The sequence below is a fragment of the Sinocyclocheilus grahami genome, unplaced genomic scaffold (genome assembly GCF_001515645.1).
Source record: "Sinocyclocheilus grahami isolate Dianchi unplaced genomic scaffold, SAMN03320097.WGS_v1.1 scaffold995.1, whole genome shotgun sequence".
NCBI classification, from domain to species: Eukaryota; Metazoa; Chordata; class Actinopteri; order Cypriniformes; family Cyprinidae; genus Sinocyclocheilus; species Sinocyclocheilus grahami.
Genome location: NW_015506174.1, coordinates 30,414 through 57,489, shown reverse-complemented (window position 1 = coordinate 57,489; position 27,076 = coordinate 30,414). Strand labels below are relative to the sequence as shown.

Genomic DNA, 27,076 nt, shown 5'->3' with positions numbered 1-27,076 from the left:
GATTTACGCTGACGCTATATCAGACCTGGGCATTGCACGGCTCCATTTGCGTTTGAATTTTAATTAACCAATTACTTCACGCGGGCCGGTCAAGGATATCCAGAGGGCCGGATATGGCCCGGGGCCGTAAAATGCCCAGGTCTGTGTTAGACTCTGCTCACCTCTTACAGCGGACAAACTGACAGACTGAGGGACAGATGGAGTGTGTGTAGAGGTGCACCAATGATAACCGCTTTAGAGAGCGATGATATAGCACTGGATTTGTAATTGGCTGGATGTCCATGCAGGACTTTCTTTTTTCTCTCTCTTGTCAGAGATTTTCCTGTCATCTCTCTTCATGAATTCTCCTCCCTGTCTCCATCTGTTTGATGTAGGCTGTCTGTCTCTCTACTCCTCCACGAGACATTTATATTTATATAATATATCCTTTCCACTTCAAACAGAACTAGTCAAAAATAAACAGGTGCGCACACAGCTTTAAGTCGTAACTCGTACAGAGATGTGTAAGAAGCTGGTGCAGTGTGTTTGCAATGTGGGTTTCAATTTGCTTTTATTTATAAGCTACAATCTCATGCAGAGATCACATATTTTTTGTTTTTAAGCATAAAGAGACAATAAATGGCATGAAGTGGATTACAGAATGACTGATAAACTGTTTCTCTTCTCTTTCCTCTCACTTAGTAGGATCAAGGAACAATACCTAGATACATGGCATGAAGTTGATTACAGAATTACGTTTCACTCCTGTTTCCTCTCTTTTAGCAGGATCTTCCATCAGCAGCGAATCATCTCCTGTCTCATCTCCGGCCACTAACCACAGCTCCCCAGTTAGTACGCCCAAGCGAGGCCCCATGGGTCCAGTTATAGTGCCTCCTGGGGGCCACAGCATACCCAGTACCCCACCTGTTGTCACCATAGCACCCACCAAAACCGTCAACGGCCTGTGGAGGAGCGAGAGCCGACCTGTACGAGAGGTAAAGTTAATCATAATATACAAAAGCACTGTTCAAAACCCTAGAGAGCCATCTCACTGATACAAAGACAGCTTTGTAACATGTTAAGAGAGTCTTAGAATGCAACAATTTGATTGTCTTCCTTACAGACCAGCTGTCTTGTCAGGAACTTTAACATGCGGTTTAGGTAGGCAGCTGAAAAGGAACAGAGCATGTGGTTTTCTTCAGGTTCATCAGTTCTCTGTTTGTCTGTATAACAATGCGTAGTATTGATTTACAAAAATCTATTTCAGATAAATGCTTTTCTTTTAAGTATCACAGTTTCCACAAAAATATTAAGCAGTTTTGTCGGCACCAATAACCTTGTTGCGTTGTGGTGTCACGAGATTGAATCCCAGCTTGAGGTCATTTCCCAATCCCATCCCCACCTCTTTCTCTCCCACTTCGCTTCCTGTCTACTCTATACTATCCTATCTTAATAAAGGCAGAATGCCACAAAATTAAAAAAAAAAAAAAAGCAGTTTTAAACTGTAATAATTATTTCAATCATGACAGCTCTTGGAAGATTTTAGCATGGTAATGGTTATGACAATGTTAATGTATTTGGTCTTGGCAGAATTGATCTGCTACACTGCTGCTGCTGAATTGCTTCTGCTGCTGGTTATTGCTGTAGTTGTAGATATAGGCTGCAAATACAGGAAGTTGCTATTGCCAATGCATATATCGATACAGTGCTGTGAGTATTTAAGACATACTGCTGCTGCACAAATAGCATATAAAATAACCCGTAGCAGATCTATACAGGTGGAGCTGGGGAAGGTGGTGGGTTTCAGAGGAACTCTGAAAGCGCGCTGCAAATGCTCAAGTGAATGCTAACCAGCCATTTAAATGTGAAGTAGCAAGCTCGTTGCGTATGCAACATGAACCAATCAGCTTGTGCCAAGTCATTTAATGCTGTGAATATCATCAGTTACGTTAATACCCATCAGTTTGCGCCATCTAGAGTTTCATGACTGAAGTATACATAAATGTTACTTGAGCACCAATTCAGCATATTAGAATAGCCTAATTTCTGAAGGATCATGTGACACTGAAGACTGTAGTAACAGGTACTAAGAATTGTACCATACCATATAGCTTTATTGAAGCAACATGCCTACTTGAGGCTTGTTGCTTTATTCACATACACGTACAGTGCTGGATTGTCAGAATGTGTGTGACATGTTTGGGTGATACACAGCCGACAACAGCACCAGCTAGCCCCCCCCCCCCCCCCCCCCCACCCCCACCCCCCCCCCCCCCCCCCCCCCCTCATTATACACGCCCTCTGTCCCCAGTGTTAAACAATAGCCCTGCAACAGCACTAAACATATGTGTCCTCATCCCTCTTCAGATGCCTGTAGTAAGTGTATGTGCGTACTCGCTTTGATTAAAGCTGCAGTCTGTAAGTTTTGCATCTTTGTCGCCATCTCTGTTTGAAACCTGCAATTGCAGTTATTTGTGGAATTATTTTCTTTATGTGGGTTGTGCACCGGCATGGCACCTCAGTGTGGATTAAATCTAATGTTTTGATGTGTGGCTGTCAGTCACTGCGCCGGTGTGGATACTGTACTTAGGAATCACAGATTCTGTCTTGGAAGTATTGCCCAAATAAGAATTTTCACTGGATATTGTCATCTAAACAATTAAGTAATATGTCTGCCACTTTTGCTCTGATCAACTGAAGAAAAAAGCATTACAATAAATCACACTACCAATGGTGATTAAATATAACAGTTGCATCAGCATTGCATGACTACATGTATGTAGTGTGTATTAGCGTTACATGTAGATTTCAATTTCTGTAACTTTACAGTCTAATCTCTAATTGTCGTGCCATTCAAATTTCAAATAAAGACATTCTTTTAACCCAAAAAGCAAATTATTCTTCCTTAGAACTGGTTCTCTTTGAAATACAAAACTTGTGTAATCCCATGTAGGCTATCTGTAATCGGATTTAAAACTGGAACATAATCTAATTGCAGTGATTTACATGTGTTTCATAAACACAATCATTTCTGGATTACAATCCGCCATCAAATTAACACATTTGATTATTCCAGCTGCTGTGAGAAAAGTCTATAAACGATCCGCCACCTGCAGCACCCTCACATGCGACAGCCTACAACCAGGGACAACTTCTTTGTTTACAGACGTAACGTAATGACACAGCGGCATGCTTGAATTTCCTACGAAACCTACCCTGTACCACTCAAATTAGAAAATATTATTATAAGCTTATACCATTGTGAATCTGGCTAAGGTCAGGAGATAGTTTTGATTTCGGATCATTTTTAATAAAAAAAAAAGTTACGGACTGCAGCTTTAAAGATTACGGTCATCAACTTCTTCTGGCTACTTCTACGCTCACCCTGAGAAACTGGGGTGCCTTTTTAACTGAAATGAAGCTGGCACTCAGCTGGGAGATCTGTGATCCAGCGTGAGTGAGAGACGCAGTGTTTTGCTCCAGTCTCTGATCAGCCCTGTCTATGTGTTGCTCCAACTGAGGTTGAACACCTCTGACATCACACTTTATGACAGGAGGGGTTCGACTACACATACTAAGGATTCTGTGTTGGTATAGTTGAGGAAGAGGGCCAGGGGTGCTCAGGCCATAGCTCTCTCACACACACACACACACACACACACACACATACTGAACAAAGAGCTCTCTGTCTGCTGCTCAACCCTTATTATTGCTGAGTGTGTGTGCATGCAGGGGGGGTTAATCCCATAAACCAAGATTCTATAGATTTCCCTGACTGCCTCGACCCTGACCCTCAAGTTACATAATCCTGCAGAGTGAGATACAATTATGAATTATAAACTCTCGCTTTTAGCTTACTGTGACTTCAATATGATTTTTCTCAATAGTTGTCACATACACACTCATGAGTTTTACTAAGATATGTTGTGTGAGTGTGGGGTCCTCACTATACTGAGGTGGTGTATCTTCCTGCCAGACAAAAGCCTCTGAGACAGACAGAGAGAAAGACAGAGGAGCCAGGCATCAGGCAACCCTGGGCTCCATCACAACACACTCCTCTTTAATTTTTAATGTGCATAAGCCCCACTGCACACCTGTCGCCTCACACACACACACACACACACACACGTATATATTTATGTAGCTCTATAAAAGGACATGATATATAGTTATGCTGTTTTTACAAGATAATTATAATTACTGCAGTCTAACCTGAACCATACCAACAAACCAAAGAAAACAGTTAAACGTTTATTATATTCATGTTTTTTTTTGTATTTTATTGTATATATTTATTATGAATTTTGTCCCCAAACATGGCAAGTAAACCGACATGTACACACAGAATTTGTATGTAATGCAGTCAATGGCCAGATATCATTACATCCTGTCTTGTTTTGGATTTTTATAACAAATAGCCATAAAAATTTGATACTTTAATTCTTTAAAATGACAGAAGTGAATTTAAAGTCACCTGTTGAACACATTAGCATCAGGATTGACTGAATCAAGTCAAGTCAAGTCACCTTTATTTATATAGCACTTTTAACAATACAGATTATGTCAAAGCAACTGAACAGCATTAATTAGGAAAATAGGGTGTCAATAATGCAAAATGACAATAGTAAACACTAATTTTTCAGTTAAAGACAGTTCATCATTCAATTCAGTGATGTCATCATCCAGCTCAGTTCAGTTTAAATAGTATCTTTGCAATCAAGTCAACGATATCGCTGGAAATGAAGTGTCCCCAACTAAGCAAGCCAGAGGCAACAGCGGCAAGGAACCAAAACTCCATCGGTGACAGAATGGAGAAAAAACCTTGGGAGAAACCAAGCTCAGTCGGGGGGCCAGTTCTCCTCTGACCAGACGAAACCAGCAGTTCAATTCCAGGCTGCAGCAATGTCACATTGTGCAGAGGACTCATCTGGTTCCTGTGGTCTTGTCCCGGTGGTCGTCTGAGACAAGGTCTTTACAGGGGATCTGTATCTGGGGCTCATCTAGTTGTCCTGGTCTCCGCTGTCTTTCAGGGCTGTGGAGGTCTTTTCTAGGTGCTGATCCACCATCTGGTCTGAATACGTACTGGATCCGGGTGACTGCAGTGACCATCTGATCTGGATACAGACTGGATTTGGTGGCTACGGTGACCTCGGAATAAGAGAGAAACAGACTAATATTAGCGTAGATGCCATTCTTCTAACAATGTATCAAGAACATTGGGTGTTATGAGCCTTCTGAGTAACATTGAGAATATCACTATATATTGTTGCAACACCACCGCCATGACCAGTCTGACGGGGCTCATGCTTATAACAGTAGCTTGGTGGAGTAGACTCATTTAGACCAATATAATCATTTGGTTTTAGCCAGGTTTCAGTCAAGCAGAGTACATCAAAACGATTATCTGTGATCATCTGCTTTGGGTGAGAGTGATCTAATGTTTAAAAATTGTTTTTGTTAATTTCTTTGACATTTTTCTGGTTTAATCACGATCAGATTTTTTCTTGATCCTGCATTAAATTTATATTTTGACCTCACTATTCGGGGGAATCACACAAAGATGGGCAAATCTCAGGAAGCTCTCTGGGCCTATTTAACCCTAAAATCAGTTCTTTGTGTAATGTGAGGGGAGAAAACCCCCGAAATGCCCGACAATCATGCTTATAAAGTTTTGAATATATGACTTTTTTTCTGTAGGCTTATAGTCTACACCAGTATGTGACTGATACGATCAGTGAATTAATTTAAAAGTGAAGGCATTTAAAAGACTGTGAAATGGGATGGATAAAAATGTCTACATCACGAACAATATAGTAGAATGTTAGGTTAGGTTAAAGGTAGTGTGTAATATTTAGGAGGATCTATTGACAGAAATGCAATATAATATACACAACTATGTTTGCAAAGGTGTATAAAGACCTTACATAATGAACCATTATGCTTTTATTACGTTAAAATGAGCCATTTCTTTCTACATATTCCAGGGGTACCCTTACATCAGTGGTTCTCAACCTTTTTTACTTCAAGGCCTCCTCCTTCTCCGAATCAGTACTGCAAGCACCCCCCCCAACCTTTTCTATTCACAAAAACCTTTGTATTTTAGTGTTATTACTTTTGTTTATGCTTTTAACAAAACAAATTCAAGATAGATTTAAACATTCAGTGTTCTTTTTTGCAAACATACTTTGCAAAAATTTACAAAAATGTTACTGCAGATATTCTTTATAACTTAAACGTCTTCAGTGAGCATCCATTATAAAACACTCACTGTACATTAATTTGGACAACTACGTGAATATATTGCACTGTGCTCAAGCAGAAATTATGTTATAGTGAACAGTGCACCAAGAGCGCACATACACGGTTAGGGTTAGGGTTAACCCTAACTCAGAACATGCACAAGAGAGGTGGTGCTGTTATTTTTTTAATTGTTGTAACATATTCTTCATAAAATTAGTAAATTGAATATACTTTAATGTTATGCAAATACTTTAATTTGCATTGAAGCTAAGACTATAGAATACCCAAGACGTGTCACTTGTATAGTTTCTTATGGGAAAAAATGCAATGCTCAGTATGGCGGCTCTATCATCTGTTTTATGTTTCCCCATTCAAAGACATAGAAGCTGCAACTCTGTCATTTTTAATTCAAAATAAAATGTTAATTTATTAATATGCATTTCTGATAATCACTGTTTGCTACGGTCATGCGGGTTTGTTTACTCATGGCCACAAGAAAAGGAAGCTGTTCCCTCAACATAAGAAGTCATGACCATGACATAAGGATGCCTTTACCTTGACAAAATGATCTTGTGGCCGCAAGTTAATATGTCATGGCCTCAATATGCTATGCCATTCCCATGAATTAATATTTTGAGATCACAACATATTATTAAATTCCTACAAGTCAATATGTCATGGCCACGACAACTTAGCCAAGCACCGAAGGTCATGGTAATGTCTTGCTCTCTGTCGGCAAATTATGGCAGATATCCGGGAGAGCAGGAGGGAAAGATTTGAACGGAGAGATACGGAGTGCAGCGTTTTGGATTGCATAAAATAATAAAAGAAACAAACAAAAACATGGCGAAGGAGGAGTACAAAGCACAAGAGGTGATTGGGATGATTTTTGATGAGACTTGGGAGGAGGCAGAGCAAGACTTTTTCGCATGTGGTGTGTTCATCTGTATAATGTGTCTGTGCCTGTAAATGTAGGCGTGCATATGTATGCATGCATGTGTATATGTGTGCGTGCATGAACAAAAAAGCCTCCTGAATGAAAACTGTGCAACCCAGTGTCACAAAAAGAATTATAAATGTGTAATATAGTTGAATTTACAAGTATGAAGTGTTGGATTAAATTCATTCAATCATAATTTTTATTTTTTTATATATAAATAAAATCTGAAAATGTATTCCTTTTTTGTCTATTTAACTTCTGTTTACAAACTCATCACACACATTATTGGCCATGACTGTAATTTTTTGAAAACTGCTAGCAATTTGTTAAACATGTTATAAACATGCTAGTATCATACTAGTAACATGCTAATCATGCTAGTAACATGTTAATCATGTTAGCAACAGGCTAGTAACTTGATAATCATGCTAACAACATGCTAGTAACTTGCTTATCATGCTAGAAACATGCTAGCAATTTGTTAAACATGCTAGTAACATGCTAATCATGCTAGCAACATGCAAGTAACTTGTTAATCATGTTAACATGTTAGTAACATGCCAATCATGCTAGTAACATGATAACCGCTAATCATGCTAGCAACATGCTAGTAACATGTTAATTGTGCTAGCAACATGCTAACCATGCTAGTAACATGTTAGGAGCATGTTAATCATGCTAGAAACAGCCTAGCAATCACCCCAGGTACCATAGCAATGTGTTTTATACCTATCTGTTTTTCTGATCGACTGCATTGCCTTGAAAACATTCCAAATGTAATCTTTAAAACTATTTTAACTTTCAAACTACTTCAAACTGAAAACTTTCAGACTGCAAGCTTTTAAAACGTTTTCAAACTTTCTAGCTAGGCTTTTTCAAGCCAACTTAAAGTTTGTCTACAAACTTTTCAATCTAGTTATTATTATTATTATTATTATTTTACTTGGACATGTACAAATGTTTAAAGTTACAAACTAGTGGTGGCATCCTAAGGTACAAAATATAAATCTAATATCTATGTACCCTATTTACTCCTAAATGGTACAATGTACCTTAAGTGTACATATTAGTAATATTAGTTTTTAAAGGGTATTGCCCCAATGACTATTTTGTACCTTTTTTTCTGAGAGTGTAACAGCTTCCTTTAACTGCATCTAAACTCACAATATAGCACAGCCTTTCATAGTTTATTGCTTAAACGAACAACCAGCAGTTTCTTAGTGAAGCAGAGAGATCACATGGAAGACAATCAGAGCATTTGACAGCCCCACAGATCTCATTCAGCTTAATTTGTCAGTGTTAACTGAGAGGTGCAGAAATATCTGTCAGACTCTGTCTGTATTAACCTGTCAATAACCTCTGTAAGCTGCAGTTAAATGTCATTAGCCATGCCACAAACAAAGCAAAAGCAATGTGGCTAATGGCAAGGTCTTTGCCTTCTCCAACAGTCTGTTCTCCGCTCAATAAATGGATCAGGATGGGGACAGTTATATGTCCATCTCAGGTTTACGTCACTAATCTGTGATTTTGACTATATTTGTCATATTCGATCCACTTTTCTTGGTGGCTGCACATTGGACACCTCCATCTCCACTTGCAAGAGTTTATGGGAGCGTTAAGAGGGGAAGACACAGATCAAGGGCCGCATGTGGGTGTGCAGTTTGAGTTTGCTTTGTTGCTAAGTGAAGCATGTTATACAACAAGGTGAAGGAGAGGAAGTCACAAAATTAGAGGTGTTTCATATTTGATGTTGCCTGCAGTTAGCTGTCCTCTAAATATGGCTTTAATGTAGCACTGACAAGCTGTGAGTACATCGATGTGGTTCCAGGTGTGAAAATCCCATTAATAGTGGTTCCCAACCACGTTCCTAATGGATATCTCAAAAGGATATGTGCACAGTGCGAGCTGCTGCACGCTCGCACACAGGTCTGCAACGCAAGATTTTATAAAAAAAAATGTTTTCAAATGTAATAACAAATTTATTTATTTTTTTTTTCAAATATAATAACTTGCCATTTCGGTTTATTTCTCACCAAACCTTACAGTATACCTTCAGAACACTTGGAATACATGCCATGAGATACATAGGATTGTTTTACAACAGACTTGCATCTGCTTAAAAAAAAAAAGTGAAAGTCACTATTCTCTGCTATTAAATGGGCAAGTGAGAGCAGGAAATTGTGTGTGTTTCAAAAAAGGAAGGTAATAAGCCTTTAGAACAACATTAAGGTGAGTAGTTACCCTAGTTCGCCCAGTTCCCATAAGTTGCAATGGGTTAAATAAACTCTGTAAACTAAATAAGCAGACAAACGGGACTACAATCCAGTTTTGAAGTGTATAGGAAATATGCAGGAGTCATAGCTTTTTTGCTGAGTTTATTTAATTAATATTGAGTATTAATTGATGTTCGCTTGGATTTTTTCCTCAGCAGCGGAAATAACTTAATATCCTATTATTTATAGTTGCATGCTAAAATGTATATTTTTATTTGTGTATATTCAAAATGACTACAAAAAGTCATGCCTTTGAAAAATAAAGAAAACAAGAGAATGTGCCGCATTAGCACATCTCTCTCCTTGAACATCTTTCTGGCACATGTCATTTTTGGAAAAAAATAAAAAAGCAAAAAGGAGCCGTTTTCTCTAAAATCAAAATGAATGATACACAGATTAACAAACATGAGCACAGCACAATTTAGAGCCAGACAAACTGCCAATCCAATGTACCATCATTTGCCTAGGTGATGATTATTATTATTATTATTATTATTTTTATTTGTTTAATCTTGATGTTTTATGGAGCTGGAGCATAATCTGCAGTGGTTTGCACCACATCAAGCATAAACAAGGTTTTGCATATTGGAGTTTGCTTGGGGTTGTCTGGTAAGCATAAGAAGCTGTAATAGTGCATTTCTCACATAAAACTCTCCTCTTTTGTCTGTTTAGGCTGAGTCAGGTCCTCGTGGAGTCAGCCGGGACAGGTTAAGTTCAGAAGCTTCTTCTACACAAGAGAAAGGTAATCCCACTGTACCGGCCCACCTAATTGGAAACCCTTTCGCATTCGGCTTGACACCCGTGTCAGTGATGCAGGACTCGCGCTTTCAGCCTCTTAAGTGAGTATTACTGACGAACTGTGGGAAATCGACTGCTAAGTAGGGCTGCGCGATTAATCGAATGCGATTGTCATGCGCATTTTGTTAAAAAATCCGGTTCTGTAATCAGTAGGAAATCATCATCATATGCTTTCAGATGGAGCAGAATTTACTACACATAGCCGTAGTTCACTGACAAGTTACGCAAAAAAATCGGAGATGATTTTATTGTGCGATTCTGAAATCGAAGAAATCGTTCGCAATAATGACAGCTGTTTGCATAGCTTCTCAGTGAACTACGGCTCTGTGAAGTAAATGCTGCTCCATCTGAAAGCATGTGAAAATACCACATTTAATAACATATTTGTACTCCAAACTTACTTCATAACGTCAGTCGAGTGTTTGAAATAAATCTGTGAGATGATGTGGCTTCTTACACAGAATAAGGCACGCAACATATTTCATAGTATTTAAGCAGTGATAAAGGCATTGCATTATAAATATACTTTATTTTAATGAAAATTATAATAATAAGAACTCAGATAAACCGTATATTGCCATAGTCGTGTGTTTATTAGTCACGTTGAATCAATGAAAGCAGTTGAATCTTCTGTTTATTCAGCTGCAGCGATAGGCATTTTCTGGGTTTCTTCTGTGAGGTGTATTTGGAGTTTCAGCACGAGAGCGCCCTCTGGCCTTTGGATTGAGATTTACTTCTGATCACAGAACCGTGCTTCACTGAAAGATACGTATGACAATCGCAGCTTCTGTCGAATCGCGATCTCGATTCCATTTCGATTTATCGTGCAGCCCTACTGCTAAGCCATATCTCTATTTGGATTTTAGAAATGTTTTATGTTATTATGAAATATTTTCAGGTTATTATGTAACTGGCGGGGCGGATTAGATGCGGGCCACCACAATCTTGGTAATTAATGGGAAACACTGGTTAGAAAACTGTTCATTATTAGCTCAGGTCAATTAAATAATTTGGAACAGATTCTAAGAATGCTTTACGAAAATGTTGAAATTAATATCAACAAAGGTTAATAAACGCTTTGTAAGTATTTTTCATTGTCAGTCCTGCCAATCCATTGATGAAATTAGGTATGCCAAAACTTTCTTCACTTTCGTGTTAAACAAAGTGAAAACAAAGTCATCACACATGGAAACAAAGATGAAGTTCTCAAGGTTAATGCATACCCTAAGGGGTCAAACAACAAAAAATCAAGTCAAGAATCTTGATGTGATTCTCAAGTCATACCTTAGTTTCAGTAGTCAAAGCAATAGCTAAATCAGCATACTATCATCTCAAAAACATTGCAGGAATTAGATGTTTTGTTTCCTGTAAGGACCTGGTGAGACTCGTTCATGTCTTTATCACCAGCAGAGTAGACCATTTTAATGGACTTCTCACTGGCCTTCCCAGGAAGACCATTAGACAGCTGCAACTCATACAAAATACGGCTGCCAGGATTCTGACTAGAACTAGAAAATCTGAGCATATTACACCAGTCCGCAGGTCCTTACACTGACCTCCAGTTACATTTAGGATTGATATTAATGTATTATTACTTGTTTATAAATTACTAAATGGCCTAGGACCTCAATACATGCAGATATGCTCACTGAATATAAATCCAACAGACCACTCAGATCATTACGATCATGTCAGTTAAAAATACCAAGAGTTCACTCAAAACAAGGGGAGTCCACTTTTAGCTATTATGCCACCCGCAGTTGTAACCAGCTTCCAGAAGAGATTAGATGTGCTAAATCAGTAGCCATATTTAAATCCAGTCTCAAAACACAGCTGTTTAGCTGTGCATTTACTGAATGAGCACTGTGCAATGTCCAGACTGATTGCACTGTTTCCTAATTTTTTTATTCTTAACTGTTTTACTTCATTTTCAATAAAAAAAAAAATTTCACTTTGAATTACCATTGTGTATGAAATGTGCTATATAAATAAACTTGCCTTGCCTTTAACAAATGAAAACTTATTGTAAAGTGTTACCTTTCCGCTTTGTTACAATTTTGTTCATGCTAAAAATTTTAAGGTGTGTGGAGAAATCCTAAAACCTGCCATTCCTTTTCAGACACAACTTGTGACATGATTCTTTTTTTTTAAATTGATTATATTGCTTTAAATTCTTTTCCTGTATTTCACTGACAGCCTGCCCCGTCAGATGCCCCATGCCGTGCCCCCGGCCAGTGTTCCTGAAGAATATCTGAGGGGGTTTCGTCCTTACGCCACAGCTGAGGAGCTCCGCATGCCCTCTTTACCTCTGGGACTTGATCCTGCCACTGCTGCAGCTGCTGCTGCCTACTACCACCCTGGATATCTGCCCCACCCCTCCTTCTCACACTACAGGTACACAAACATGCAACGAATAACATGTTTAAAACCCTGGAGATTTTAGATTTTCTGTCAACTAAAGCAAATTAAGTGATAATTCTGTCCTTACTAACTCTCAGGTTGTTGCCAATCTATGTGAATGTCTTCTGTGGAACACAAAAGTAGACATTAAGCAGAACGTTCACACTTATAACAATGACATGGACAATAAAGGATGATAACTATAACTATAAAGTTTTAACAATCAGTCATTAATAATCACCTAATTCTGTGAGATTAAGGAAGTCCACACCATAACTATTTTTATCGTTCATTGTTCGTTATTTTATATTGACAGGCAATCAGATTCCACCTAAATTTAAAGAGCTTGAGCATTTAATGGTTAGAGAGTCGGACTCGTAACCCAAAGGTTGTGGGTTCGAGTCTCGTACCGGCAGGGATTGTAGGTGGGGGGAGGGAATGTACAGCGCTCCCTTCCACCTTCAATACCACGACTGAGGTGCCCTTGAGCAAGGCACCGAACCCCCAACTGCTCCCCGGGCACCACAGCAAAAATGGCTGCCCCCTGCTCCGGTGTGTGTTCACGATGTGTGTGTGTTCACTGTTGTGTGTGTGCACTTTGGATGGGATAGATGCAGAGCACTAATTCCGAGTATGGGTCACCATACTTGGCCACATGTCTCTTCACTTTTTTTTTTTTAAAGTGGCAGATGACATAACTGCATTATGTGCTTAATAAAAAAACAATGTTATCATCTATTAGTAAGGACACATATATATGTATCAGTATAGTTATCTTTATAGTTACTATTCTTGGTGTAAGCAGAGCTTAATGTACTGCACAGGACAGCCTAAAGGTGTAACATGTAATTTTTGTATCACCACATCTCCACAATAGCACCTTTCCTGAAACAATTCCCAATTCAGCCTTTTGTTGGCCAAACAGCCCTAAACTCAATTTGAGCCAACATTGCTGTGTTGGGCTGGTCAGAATGCTCAGAGAAACAGAGCAATGATTTGAAAGAGCCACAGTGTTTAAATTATTTCAAGCTTCTAAGCTTCTGCCCATTTTAACTCTCTTAGAATGGATGATCCATTCTGTCTGTCAGCGCTGAGGTCACCGTTCTATCCACTGCCTGCAGGGGGTGCTCTACCTCCTCTTCACCCGTCTGCAGTACACATGCACCTGCCTGGGGTGCGTTACCCTGGAGACCTAAGCCACCCCTCACTGTCCAGCCTACAGTCCGAACGCTTGTCAGAGAGGTAAACAACAGCACCATGAAACCTGGACGTAAACAGAAATACTGAAATATATCAATGTATTACAACTTGATGAATCACTATACCCTATTATATTGTACCACTGTCATTTTTGTAATGGTAATGGCCATAAACTAATTTCATGACATTATATCTAATTGTAGTAATGTAGTAACATTGCAGACTTGATTACATTTTATAATTTTTTATAGGGATGCACCGAAATGAAAAATCTGGGCCGAAACCGAAAATTCTGGATGCACTTGGCTGAAAACCGAAACCAAACATGCTTTGTAATGATTATTTATTATTTTATTAAATAATATAAAGTAATTTTGTAAGACTTTTAAAATTTAACTCAATTTAAATGATACTGAGTTAAAAAAAAACACAAGCCAATAAAATAACCACACTTTTACTGAATGTAACACAATAAAACTGGACAGAATTTATATTAATATTGGTAACACTTTACAATAAGGTTGATTAGTTAAGATTAGTTAACTACTTTAGTTAACGAGCTAAGAATGAACAATAGTTCTTCAGCATTTATTAATCTTAGTTCATGTTAATTTCAACATTTACTAATGCATTATTAAAATCAACAGTTGTTCTTGTTAACAGTTAATCCACTGAATTAACATGAACTAACAGTGAACAACTGTATTCTCATTAACTGACATTAAGAAAGATTAATAAATACTGTAATAAATGTATTGTTCATTTTTCATTCATGTTAGTTAATACATTAACTAATGGAACCTTATTGTAAAGCGTTACCTTAATATTAAATATCAATATATTATTTTTATTCACTTCTATGTAACAGAATCAGATATAAGTTGTTGTTTGTTAGATTGTTTTTTGGACTAATTATCCAAATAATGTATAGTCCTACAAAGCTATTATTATCAGAGCATATGTGCAGACCGTAGCGTCACTGAAGGTAGCATCATTTTACCAGCATTGCCCAGTACAGCTGAACTAGCCTACACCATGTTACAGGACTTTGCTTTTCCAGTGAGCATGAACGGTACATGAGCGGAACGCACATTCATTGAGAGGAGCGTCAAACCGCGCAGTGATGAGGAGAGTGAAACCTGCGTGCTGAACACTGCCGAGCAGGGTGCGGCGCGCCATATGTATTATTATTATTATATGTAGCCTATATTTTCGGCTCGCATTTTCGGCCGTTCTTCTCTTTCGGCCGAAAACCGAAAATGCGATTTTCGGCTGCGAAAAAATTCGGTGCATCCTAAATTTTTTCAATAAATAGCATTGGGGAAACTACAAAAGGAGAGCTTGACTGTAGTTTGAAGGACTAGTTTAAATTTATGAGTTGCTTGTTGCTGGACAAACTTTAGAAGTACCACAAACATGTATTTTTGCATATGTATGTGTTTCTGTAGTTTGAGCTCATCTGTGTGTGTTGTGTCTTCACAGACTCCAGATGGAGGACGAGCTGCGACTGAGAGAAAGAGAGCGCGAGAGGGAAAAAGAACGAGAACGAGAGGCTGAGCGAGAAAAAGAGCGTGAGCGAGAAAGGGAGAGAGAGAGAGAGAAGGAGCTGGAGCGTGAGAGAGAGAGGGAGAGAGAAAGGGAAAAAGAGAGAGAACGTGAAAGAGAGATGGAGCGACAGAAGGAGAGGTCAGCACGAGAGAAAGAGAGCCACTATCTGGCTGAGCTTCATGGGCTGAGAGTCCCCCCAGATGACAGAGCCAAACCTGCAGACAGAATCACTACAAACAGACCTGGTATGAACATTGATTCACATATGCCAAACCAACTGAACCACAAAAACAGTATGAATGCTTAGTAGCATATATTTTGTTGTACTAGTTTCAGCAATTTAATACTATGGTTTAAGTACACAGTGAAATCTGAATTAAATTAAATAATAAAAATATGTCATCATGATGGATGGTATAAAATTTAGAGTGGAACGTGACATGTTTTTGTGAAATTCATTACACCTGGTCCCACTCCACATATTTGTATTTTATGAGTTGTAACGCAAGTAGCAACAGATCTTTTGTTCCATACATCCGAGTGAAATTATTGAATTAAATATTCAATAATATTTATAAAATAATATTTAATAAATATTTGTTTTTTGTTTTTTTTAATGGAGACTTAACCATCGGTTGTTGTTTGGATTAAGGCAGATATAAATGGGAGCTTTCAGTCAATTGCTAGAAAGGGCTTGGTTTAAGCAGACTAAATGTTTGAAGTTAGGACATTTTATTATGATGAGCTAAAAAGTTCACGCTTTATTTTAAGGTCCAATTCTCCAATTAACTATGATGTTTGCCCCAGTAAACTCTTAACTTGCTGCTTATTAATAGTTAGTAAGGTAATGGTTAAGTTTAGGTATTGGGTAGGATTAGGGCTATAGAATATAGTCATGCAATATATGTGCTTTATAAGTACTAATAAACAGCCAATATGTTAATAATAGGCATACTAATAAGCAACTAGTTAATAGGGAGAATTGGTCCCTATACTAAAGTGTTACTGCAAAAAAATAAATAAAATAAACATATGCATCGGTTAAACATTCACAATAAGATCAATAAGTTGCATTGATAGGTTGAACTTCCATTAAATGCTGACTTCAAGTGGATATGAATCAGTCAGTCAAGTTTACATCATTTATTAAATGTATTTCCATCCTAATCAAAAATTATATGCCAAATGTAAACAAAAATGTGTCCTATTATAGCTTTTTTTAGGAACATCACGCCATCTTACAGTACTGTAAAGTGTAATGTCACAGGGATTGGCTGTCTTGCCATTGACTGGGGCTGCCCCTAACAGTCAAATAGTTGACTGGAAGAGGCTTAATCGATACAAATTTTATTAGTCGCTTAATCGCAGAAAAAAAATCCATGGGAAGAGGCAAAGTTACATAGTCTGTGACGGACATATCATTAACACCTGGTCTATGTGGTAATTACAGTACATCGGTCAGGACTTCCAAACGTTCATTTCAATCATGGACCTCAAACGTGGCTTATCATCTGAAACATGAAATATGACTGCTCATCCTCATGAAATCAAAATTTACTTTATTTACTTAGCGCACATTGCTAGTCTTGAGGTGAACAATTTCACCTCAAGTTAATCCACTGAAAAAAAAATTGTCTTGGTAATCATTCATCAAAATCTGAACATTTGCTTGGGCAGAATATCCTTAACCACGCCCCTCCAACTGTTAGGTTGCTATGAGTGAGAGACAGAGAGGAGGAGTGCCCTCTGTTCAATATTCTGTTTCAGTTGGAAATACGTCACTACACTAAAATAAAGTTGGCAGCAACTTCCTGTTCACGGTGTATTTAACCTAGAAAAATGTGCGCTATTGTAGTGTTTGTGCGGAGTGTGTCCAGCATAAAAAAATTTTTTGGAACCAAATTACCTACCCTGCCTTTTAAATAGATACTAGTTCACATTTATTAGATACTAGTACTTATTTGAAATGTTAGTAGTTAGAATTTTTTTTCATTTTACTAGTAAAATGTTTAACTGAACTCTACTGTGGCCATTCGGACTAGTCATAACATAAGACGAGTAAAAAAGCAGATCTGACTAGTAAGATAAAAAATTTTACTACACTATAATTACAAAAGAACTAGTGTCTAATAAATAAGTACTAGTACGCAATGAATAACTACTAGTATTTATTAAATGGGTACTAGTATCTGATGAATAATTACCAGCATCTAATAAATACGTACTAGCATCTAATGAATGCTTAGTAGTATTTAAATAGATACTAGTCACTATTGGAATGATACTAGTCATTAATTAATAGAGGATATCAAAAACAGAATAACAACTACTTCCTGTTCTTTTGGAGATATCTTCACCCTCATAAAGAACCAGTGAGAATGTATTTGGAGATATCTTAATTCAAACAGATAATTACATAAATATGAGTACCTCTCAACCATCCAATCAGAGTTCACATGGTAATATAATACTTTAATATTACCAATAATGAAAACCATATAAATAATAAATAAATATAAATAATAATAAATAATGAAATTGATTGTTAAGTAGGCCTAGCCGGCTGTGTACAGTATATTAGCTTATCTTGCTAATTGGTTTGTGTAAAAATAGGAAAAATAATACTTCTTTTAAAGGTGACATATCATGAAAATCGGACTTTTCCAGGTTTTAAGTGCTATGGTCCCGGTGCATCTACCAAGCAAGGAAACGTGAAAAAGTTTCCATCCACGGTGCCGTCATTTTGATTTCGCAAGCGACAATGGTGTACCAGCTCTAATGCCATGGCGAAAGTTTGAGCAAAGCACGCTAACTGTTCTGTCTTTGGCTGCACAGACGAGCACAGAGCACTGTTTAAAGTCCCAGCCTCGAATGAGACAAGAGAGCAGTAGATTTATTGATTTATTTACTGTATATTGCTGCTGCCACACAGATATAAAATAAACAAGCAATTTATTTCCCAGCTGTTTACCTTTACAGACATAACCGACTGTTTTTGTAACTGGTGTGTTTTTAATGTAGGCTTGTGTGTGAATGAGAACTTAGTTTAGTACTCACATGCTGTGACAGCTGCTTTCTGTCCATGTGCTTCGGATGTGTGCGCTCAGAAAACCTTATATCTGAAGTTTAAACTCATATGGTTTAAAACGCATGATTTCAGCGCGATAAACATGATAATCAAAGCCAAAACAGATGTTTTTTAGCAGATACGAGCTGTAAAGGCGCAGCTCTATTCTGGAAAAGGGGGCGGGGTGCAGCAGCTAATTTGCATTTAAAGACACAGGCCCGAAAAACAGCTTGTTTCTGCTTCCACTCAAAATAGGCAATTTCAAAATTATATAATAAATTGTCTGTGGAGTATTTTGAGCTGAATCTCCACAGACACATTCTGGGGACACCAGAGACTTGTATTACATTGTAAAAAGGGGCATAATATGTCACCTTTAAGAACTTTAAGGTAAACATATGCAAATCCTTACCTTTTTCTCCAGTGTAGGGAAGTGTACAATATTTTTAAATTTTTCTTGCAGCTATATTTATTATTAGGGGTTCAAGCACGTAGTGCTGAAACCCTATTGTAATTGTAAGGATTATTATTATTATTCTGCAGTAAAACTGATCATGCAGACCAAATCGTAAGGCCTAGAGACTTCAAACTTGGCTCAATTTGGCTGGATATAGCTCAATTTGGGGAGAACCTGACAAAGACTCACCCCAATCGGCCTATAGGTGGCGCTACAGCGATTAAAAACGCGAAAGTGCTCATAACTCCTAGACCAAATATATATATATAAAAAAATATTTTTTAAAAATACATTTTTGGAATCCTTGAGTTACAGGTCACGTTCCGCAATTGAGTTATGTCCAAAATCTACTTTGCGAACTAGTCCTAGGTTTTTCGCCCGATCGGAACCAAACCACTGAAGAAATATTCTCTGGATAGTGTATATCAATAATTATAAAAAACAAAAGTTGAAATTTCGACTCACTGTCGCATAGTGACGCCAAAACATTTGTAAAGGGAGGGGCCATTTTTACTAAAATGGCTATAACTCATGAACGGAATGAGATATCTTCACCAAACTTGGTAAACGTGTAAGAGCTCAATCTTTGGTCAAATAAAAAAAAACGCGCAGCTCTACCACTTGGGGGCGCTATAAGACAGAAAAACATAAAAACAGCTATAACGCTTGACAGAAAAACATAAAAACAGCTATAACTACTCAAGCGTTAGTCCAATTGACCTGAGAATTGATATGCAGTGTCTTTGTCCAATGTGCCATGAGGGTCTATGAGGACATTGGCGTATCTCCAAAAACATGGCCGCCATCGGCCAATGAACTTTGAGCACCTATTAGACAAGATTAACGGAGGCCGATCGGAGCAAAACTTGGTGGGCGTGTTCGACTCATAGCCCTAAATGTCTGTTAGAATTTTGAAAGAAATCAACCACTAGTTGGCGCTAATGAGTTTTATGGCTCTGTAATCACGTGGTGTTTCACACATCCACACAATATGCATATCATTTGATAGATCTCCTTATAATACACAACTTTGCCTCAAGAACCATTGCTGTCAATCAAATCGTTCATTAAATATTCTCAATTATGTTAAAAACCTACTTTTGCAAACTAGTCCTTGGTTTTTCACTCAATCTCAATCAAACCACTGCAGAACAATTGTCTGGACTCTCTATATCAATAATTATCCAAAATAATTTGAATTTTGTCCTTTGGTTAGCTATAACGGGGTCATTTAGAAAAGGGGCGTGGCCAAATATACCCAAAAGCCTATAAAACCTAAAAGAACGCTTAAAACTTTATGAAACTTGTTGAAAACATGAAACCGTTGATTCTTAACAAGCATGCAAAGTTTCATGGAGATCGGACCATAGGTGGCGCTATAACAATTAAAAAGGCCTCAAAAACACAATATTTCTATAATAAATTACCTCAAATTGCAAAAAAAAATTTTTATATATTCACACAAACAATAGATCTTCATATCATATGATAGACCTCCTCATTCTGAACAACTTTGCGTCTAGGACCAATGCTGTCAATCAAACTGTTCATTAAACATTTGAGATTATTATTTTTTTTTAAACTACTTTTGTGAACTAGTCGTAGGTTTTAAACACAAAATCAATAAAATCAGTGCAGTACAGTTCTCTGGACTCTCTAGATCAATAATTATCAAAAAAAAAAGTTGAACATTTGCATTTGGACTGTCATAACAGGGCCATTTCATAATATGGTCTTGATCTAGTGTACCCAAAAGTCTATAAATCTTAAAAGAAAACTCAAAACATCACAAAAGTATGTAAAAGTAATTCTAAACAATCATGCAAAATTTTATGGAGATGGGACAGAAACTGACACTGTAATAGTTATGAAGGTTAAAAACACTACGTATCTATGCTGCATTCTCTGAAAGTACAAATACAACCACTAGATGGCAGCAAAGGATCACTCATTGGCTCATTCTATCACTTATAAAGTTCTTTTCTCAGGTTTTACTTAGATACTGACATTCAGATAGTTTAAAATCATTATTAATTACATTTAAAATCACATTTAGTCAAAGTTTACCACTTCATTTATACAGACATATCAGTTTTGACAATTATGCCACATTATGATTAAATTTAAACCTGAAAACAATATATTAAAAACAAGACACTTCCAGTAAGCATCTTATAACATTTAAAGGAATCATATGATGTTGCTAAAAAGAACATTATTTTGTGTATTTGGTGTAATGAAATGTGTTATGCGGTTTAAGGTTAAAAAAACACATTATTTTCCACATACTGTACATTATTGTTTCTCCTCTATGCCCCGCCTTTCTGAAATGCGTTGATTTTTACAAAGCTCATCGGTCTGAAAAGCGAGGTGTGCTGTGATTGGCCAGCTATCCAGTGCGTTGTGATTGGCCGAATACCTCAAGCGTGTGACGGAAATGTTACGCCCCTTATCATACTGTGATGCCGTGTCCCGGCCGGAGCGACGAGACAAAAACATTAAAACCCATTATAAACTAGGCATTTGTTGCATCCAGTGGGGACATAATTACGGATTATAATGACTTATACTGTCTTTTTACGCATTGCATTGCATCGCGCCGCGTAAGCATAAAACCATGTCTGCATTTGTGATCGGAGAAATGACAAACAACAAGCGCTACTCTACACTGCTCAAAACTCGTGTTTGAATCATCATTGTCAAATCCTTTAAAGATGAAAACGTACTTACAGTCTGTGAGTGAGAACAGCCGGCATTGTAGTCTACTCTCCCAGGTCAGAAAACAGTCCTCCATAAAATGCGCTGCAGACATCTGAATATTTGGGTTGAACTGTTCTGGAACAGTGTTGTAAATACAACTTAACCACTGATTTCTAGTCGTGTCCTCTTTTGGAAGGCCAAACAAAGTAGTTTCGCTTTCACAACGAAACACACTGCGCCTTCACGACATGGCGGCGGCAACAACAATACCACAGCGAGAATAAAAGTTACGCCTTCTTTCTTTGCGTGAACATTTAGGTGGCATTATGCAAATCTTCCCACATCATGACATGGACATGTGGGGGTGTGTTAGAATGAGCCGATTTAGGTAGGCGTGGTTGACTCTTAACTTTTATAAAGAATATCTCTTTGGATTTGAGACTTTAGTCTTTGCAACTTTACAGATCTTCTTTGTGCACGAAGAGCTTGTAATACTCAAAAGAAAAAGGAAAAATTGAAATCGCATCATATGACCCCTTTAAGTTATTTCAAATAACTATATCTACAGCATAATGTGTGTCTGTCTGTGTGTGAGCATGCTTAGTCTGTATTAAGTAATAGAGTGTGTGTTCAGTAATATAAAACTTTTTAATTAGTCTGTGTGTGTGTCATCATATTCTCCATCATGAATGCATTCTGGTGTCAGTCATACATTGCACGTTGGCTGAGACCCCTGACAACATAGAAGCCATGAAGGCCTTTAAGTGCTTGAACCCCAGTAATCGCTGCTTACATCTATATTTATATTTATTTTTAAATACTCAGTTTTGTATATTTTAGTGGTTATTATAGTGATATAGTAATATTCCTTATTTTGTTTAATGTTTTTATTTAGTAATAATAATATAATTATTATTAGTCATATTGACGTATAAAAACAAAATTTGGGGGGCAAATTGTGCAGCCCTACAAACAAGCACAGCAAACCTGGTGTTTTTATTTTTTTATTTTTTTATATATAATTTTTGGCCTTTTTTTATTTTATTTTATGAATTTTTTTTCAAATAAAGAATATGTGTGTCTGAAAACTATAAGGAATGGATTTTGTGTGCCTTGTACAGAACATTAATGTAAAGACATTCAACGTATGTAGCACCAATGATATGATATTTATTTTTTTCACTGGAGGAAAAATAGGAAAATAATAAGTTATAAAATAGGTGTCTTATTTCCATCCTGCCACCAGAGGTCACTCATACAATGACCAGCACACACATTAGGCTACTATGTTTACAAAATGATAGTTTACATTACTGACAAAAATGTGTTTTCTATGTGTTTGTTTACAAATGATCATTTCTTTTCTATGTGGTTTCCTCATAATATGGTTTTATTAACAAGAAAATTATATTTAAATACTAGTCACTATTGGAATAAGTTCTAGAATCTAATAAATAAGAACTAGTATCTAATGAATAAGTACTAGTAACTTTACAAAAGACAATAGTACCTAAAGAATAAGCACTAGTAGCTAATGAATAAGTACTAGTACTTAATGAAAAAGATACTAGTATCTAAAAAATAAGTACTAGAAAAAAATAGATACTAGTACGGTGATTTAAACCTAAAGTTGCTTCGTCTGTTTTCAACGGAGTCAGCCAACACGCTTATATAGACAACTATGTCATGCCGACATGGTGGCTTGCTAGCTAGATGGCTAGATAGAAATTGCCTAAAATCTTATTCAAAAAAGTTGTTTAAACCACAGATATGACATATTTTCGCAAAGCAGTTTTTCTAATATATTTGACCATTACCAGTGCCAAACACATGTACATTTCATTACCACTTTAACACAAAAACCAATCAGTTCAAATCTAATTTGGCCTCAAGCTTCACATTTCACTGCACTTTATATAATCTTTAACCTGTGTGACCCATCATTCTGTGCAGCTAAACATTATGCCTATAATTTCCCCCAGATAAAACCAAAGAGCCCATCCTTACAACCGCTAAACCAATCCAGCCTGGACTTCACCATTCTCTAAACTCCACCCATCACCCCGTGCCCAGCCTTGTCTCTGCTCATGGCATGTATCTGGGCCCTGGAGGGGTGGGACCTGCCAGTCTGACAGCGGCCACCATGCTACAGCGCACAAATGAGGAAGAGCGCTGGTTGGCCCGGCAACGGAAGCTAAGGCAAGAGAAAGAGGACAGGCAGTACCAGGTTTCAGAGTTCCGTCAGCAGGTCCTAGAGCAGCACCTGGACCTGGGCAGACAGGGGGAAATTGCAGACCTGCATATAGAGGGACACAGGTAAGGGCATTTTCACACTGAATGTTGTCACACAGATGTCTGCATTCCCTGCACTTTAAACATATATTTGAAGAGTTTGGTTCCAAAACGCTATAAATCCATTTTGATTAATTTGAGTAAAAATGTGTTTTCTTTACTAAGAAAGTGGCAAGATGAAAACCACTATTTTCTGTTTCAAACTTTCACATAGCATCTTTAGGTTATAATAACATTAAAAATTCAAATCCAGATTTTGTTTTTCAAAGATTTATTATAAAATGTTATTATTTTTTTCCCATCATATTTGCCATGTTACATTCATTTAGTTGACTAGTGCTATACGCTGTATTAACAAAAACATTAATGGCATTAATAAAAACACTTACACTGACAAGCTATGCAGTATCACGTTCATAATCGAATGTGATTCATCTGCGATTATGAACGCGATATAGCGGTGATCTACGGCTCTATGTATTAAATGCCGCTCCATCTGAAAGCACGTGATGGAGATTTACTATTCACAGAACCGGCTTTACTGACGAGATGCGCATGACAATCACATGTGATTTATCGTGCAGCCCTAAGTTTGTTTGTTGATCACAAAGTACAAAATAGATGAGGATAACTAGGATGCCGGGTGTATTCAAAGCTCCACCATTACTGTCTAGAGTGCGTGGAATGGTGCGCTATGATTGGTTGAAAGGATAAATCGCAATCTGCAGAGAAGGGAGACTGGCATTTGTCACGGTTTGGAAAGAAAGATAAAACATGACAGAGTAACTCGGCGGATATTGCATTTTGCGTAAAATTCAAAATGGACTTTTCAATACCAACCAGATACAATACTGATTTTGGTGGAAACTCAATTTTTTTTATCGTTTTGGAACCAAACTCTTCATTTGTTCTTTTTTTTGGGGGGGGGGGGGGGGGCATTTTTGCCTTTATTATGACAAGACAGATCAGAACTGACATGAAGCAAAGTGGGAGAGAGATAGGGGTTGGGATCGGTAAAGGTCCTCAAGTAAGGATTTGAACGCTGTCAGTGCGCTGCCCACAAGGCTATCAGCGCCGACAACATATGTGTTCTTTAATGACAAAAATTCAGCCTACAATATACAAGAGGTCACACTTCATTTTTTTTTTTTTATTATTACAGTAATTCAGTTATTGAGCTGCATTAACAGGTGTCATCTAGGAAAAATAGAAATGCTGGATCATGAAAAAGCAGGTATGGGTGGTGATAAAATCATAAATCAGGAGCAATTGGACATCAGGTGAAAACTGTTGGAATGGTTGGGGATGGAATAAAATTGCTGAGTCCTCTTGTTTCGAGTCTAGTGTTTTTGGTTGAGGTGTCAGAATTGGCTTAAATCCAGTTGACTTCAAAGAGTGACTCACATGTTAACATAATCTACAGTGTATGAAGTACTGATACAAATGAGTTAAGTTTAGGTTGCAAAACCTTGGGACAGTTTTGTTTCATTGCAAAAGTCAGAGCTAACAAAGCCTGGGAAATTTATTTCCTCTTTTAGACCTATACCAAACCATCACGAGCCCAACAGCAGAGATCGTGAGAGAGACAGAGATGCCCATCCTCTCCTGGGAGCTCCGCCCCCTCTCATCTCCCCAAAACACCAGCACAAAGACCACGCTCCCCCACCACCAACCACACTTTGGAACCCTGCATCACTTATCGAGACCTCCACCGACTCTAGACGCACCTTGCATGAGCCCCAGAGTCTGGGTCACTATGATGTTAGTCGGCTTTCCCTACCCCCCTCCAAACATGAACGCCATTACAACTCTGAAAAGCTGGAAGAGGGATCTCGGAAAAGGGACAGTCTGGATAAATATCCTCCCATCCAGCCCAGTGGGTTCTCGGAGTCCAACACTTTCCTAGTGGAGCTGGAAAAATCCACCCATAGCTTCCTGAATCATCAGAGGGCACCACTGAGCATGTCAGGGCCATATGGAGAGCTGAATGCAGGCCTGAAGTCCAGCGGTTGTTTTAAGAGCCTCCAGGGGCATTCACGTCTTGCACCAGATGCCATGTTAGTGTACGATGAGTTCCTGCAGCAGAACAGACAAGCTGTCAGCAAACTTGACTTGGAGGAGAAAAGATGCAGAGAAGCCAGAGAGAAAGGTAAGTACCGTAGTTAACTGTACCAGTCATCAAATGCTAAAAATGTTCACACAGCCCAGAAAAATTATCCCAATGATTATTGTTTTTGTAAAAACTGGTGCTGATATCTATATCTATATATATTCTATCTATATACTTATATACTGGTGCTGAGAGCTGGAGAGCCTACAGACGAGGTGTGATACATTTTCAGTAGCTAAATACTACATTATTTTTGGATATGGAATACTTCTTTTAATTGCATGATTAGCCAATAATTTTTTTTTAAATGGCCATATATCTGCAGATTAAGGCCAAAGTATACTTTGGTTTTTACATGTACGAAAGAGAATGTGTAAAGTGCATGTGACATAAATGTCATCATTGGCATAGTTCACTCACTGTATGCACAATTTTTCTAACCACATGGTCACATGCATCTTTTTTTTTTTTTTTGGCACTAATTAGTTTCCTCAAAGTAGAAACACTGGGCTGTGCTGTTGTTTTACAGTTAATAAAGAAACAGAGGAGATGGAACAACAAAAATAATAGTTTCTAGTAGAGGTCGACAGAACCAGAACCATCAGTTTTAAATGAATAAAAATATTAATATTAATTATTATATTGATCATTAAAGTTAGTTCATAGTTTATTAACTAATGTTAACAGAAGAAACTTTAAAAATTTAAAAATGTATTAGTAATAGTAACTGTTGAAACTAACGAGGAACAATAATTATACAGCTTTCATTCATCTTAATGTTACAAATAGAGTCTTATTATAAAGTGTTACCATTTCATTTCAAAGTTATGCTTAAAGATCTTTAAACCTTTAAATATCTACACAAAGGCCATTGCATTGAAATTACATACATATGGATATTGTATATTATACTCTCACACTTCAACTGCTTCTATTCTAGAACACTTGATGATGCTCTAATCAAAATAACGAAATATGTCAGTCGCACACCAGGCAAAAACGCAGCGCTGCATCTAGGGCTGCGTTTACACTTGGCATTAACATGCGACCTGTATCCGGATGTTGTCCACAT

The 27,076-nt window shown here is 37.6% G+C and overlaps 1 protein-coding gene across 3 annotated transcripts in view; it reads left to right on the top strand.

Moving 5' to 3' along the window:
* Nucleotides 1-27,076, top strand: part of LOC107565336 (genetic suppressor element 1-like) — a 213,995-nt gene that overhangs the window by 177,582 nt on the left and 9,337 nt on the right. For 2 of the 3 annotated variants that reach the window (XM_016250553.1, XM_016250555.1), the window contains 7 exons: nt 763-974; nt 10,105-10,271; nt 12,427-12,624; nt 13,693-13,872; nt 15,313-15,623; nt 23,585-23,918; nt 25,433-26,043. In XM_016250553.1, coding sequence (XP_016106039.1) covers nt 763-974; nt 10,105-10,271; nt 12,427-12,624; nt 13,693-13,872; nt 15,313-15,623; nt 23,585-23,918; nt 25,433-26,043 — 2,013 coding nt within the window. The remainder of the gene's footprint in view (nt 1-762; nt 975-10,104; nt 10,272-12,426; nt 12,625-13,692; nt 13,873-15,312; nt 15,624-23,584; nt 23,919-25,432; nt 26,044-27,076) is intronic. The other variant, XM_016250554.1, reaches the window with a different exon arrangement.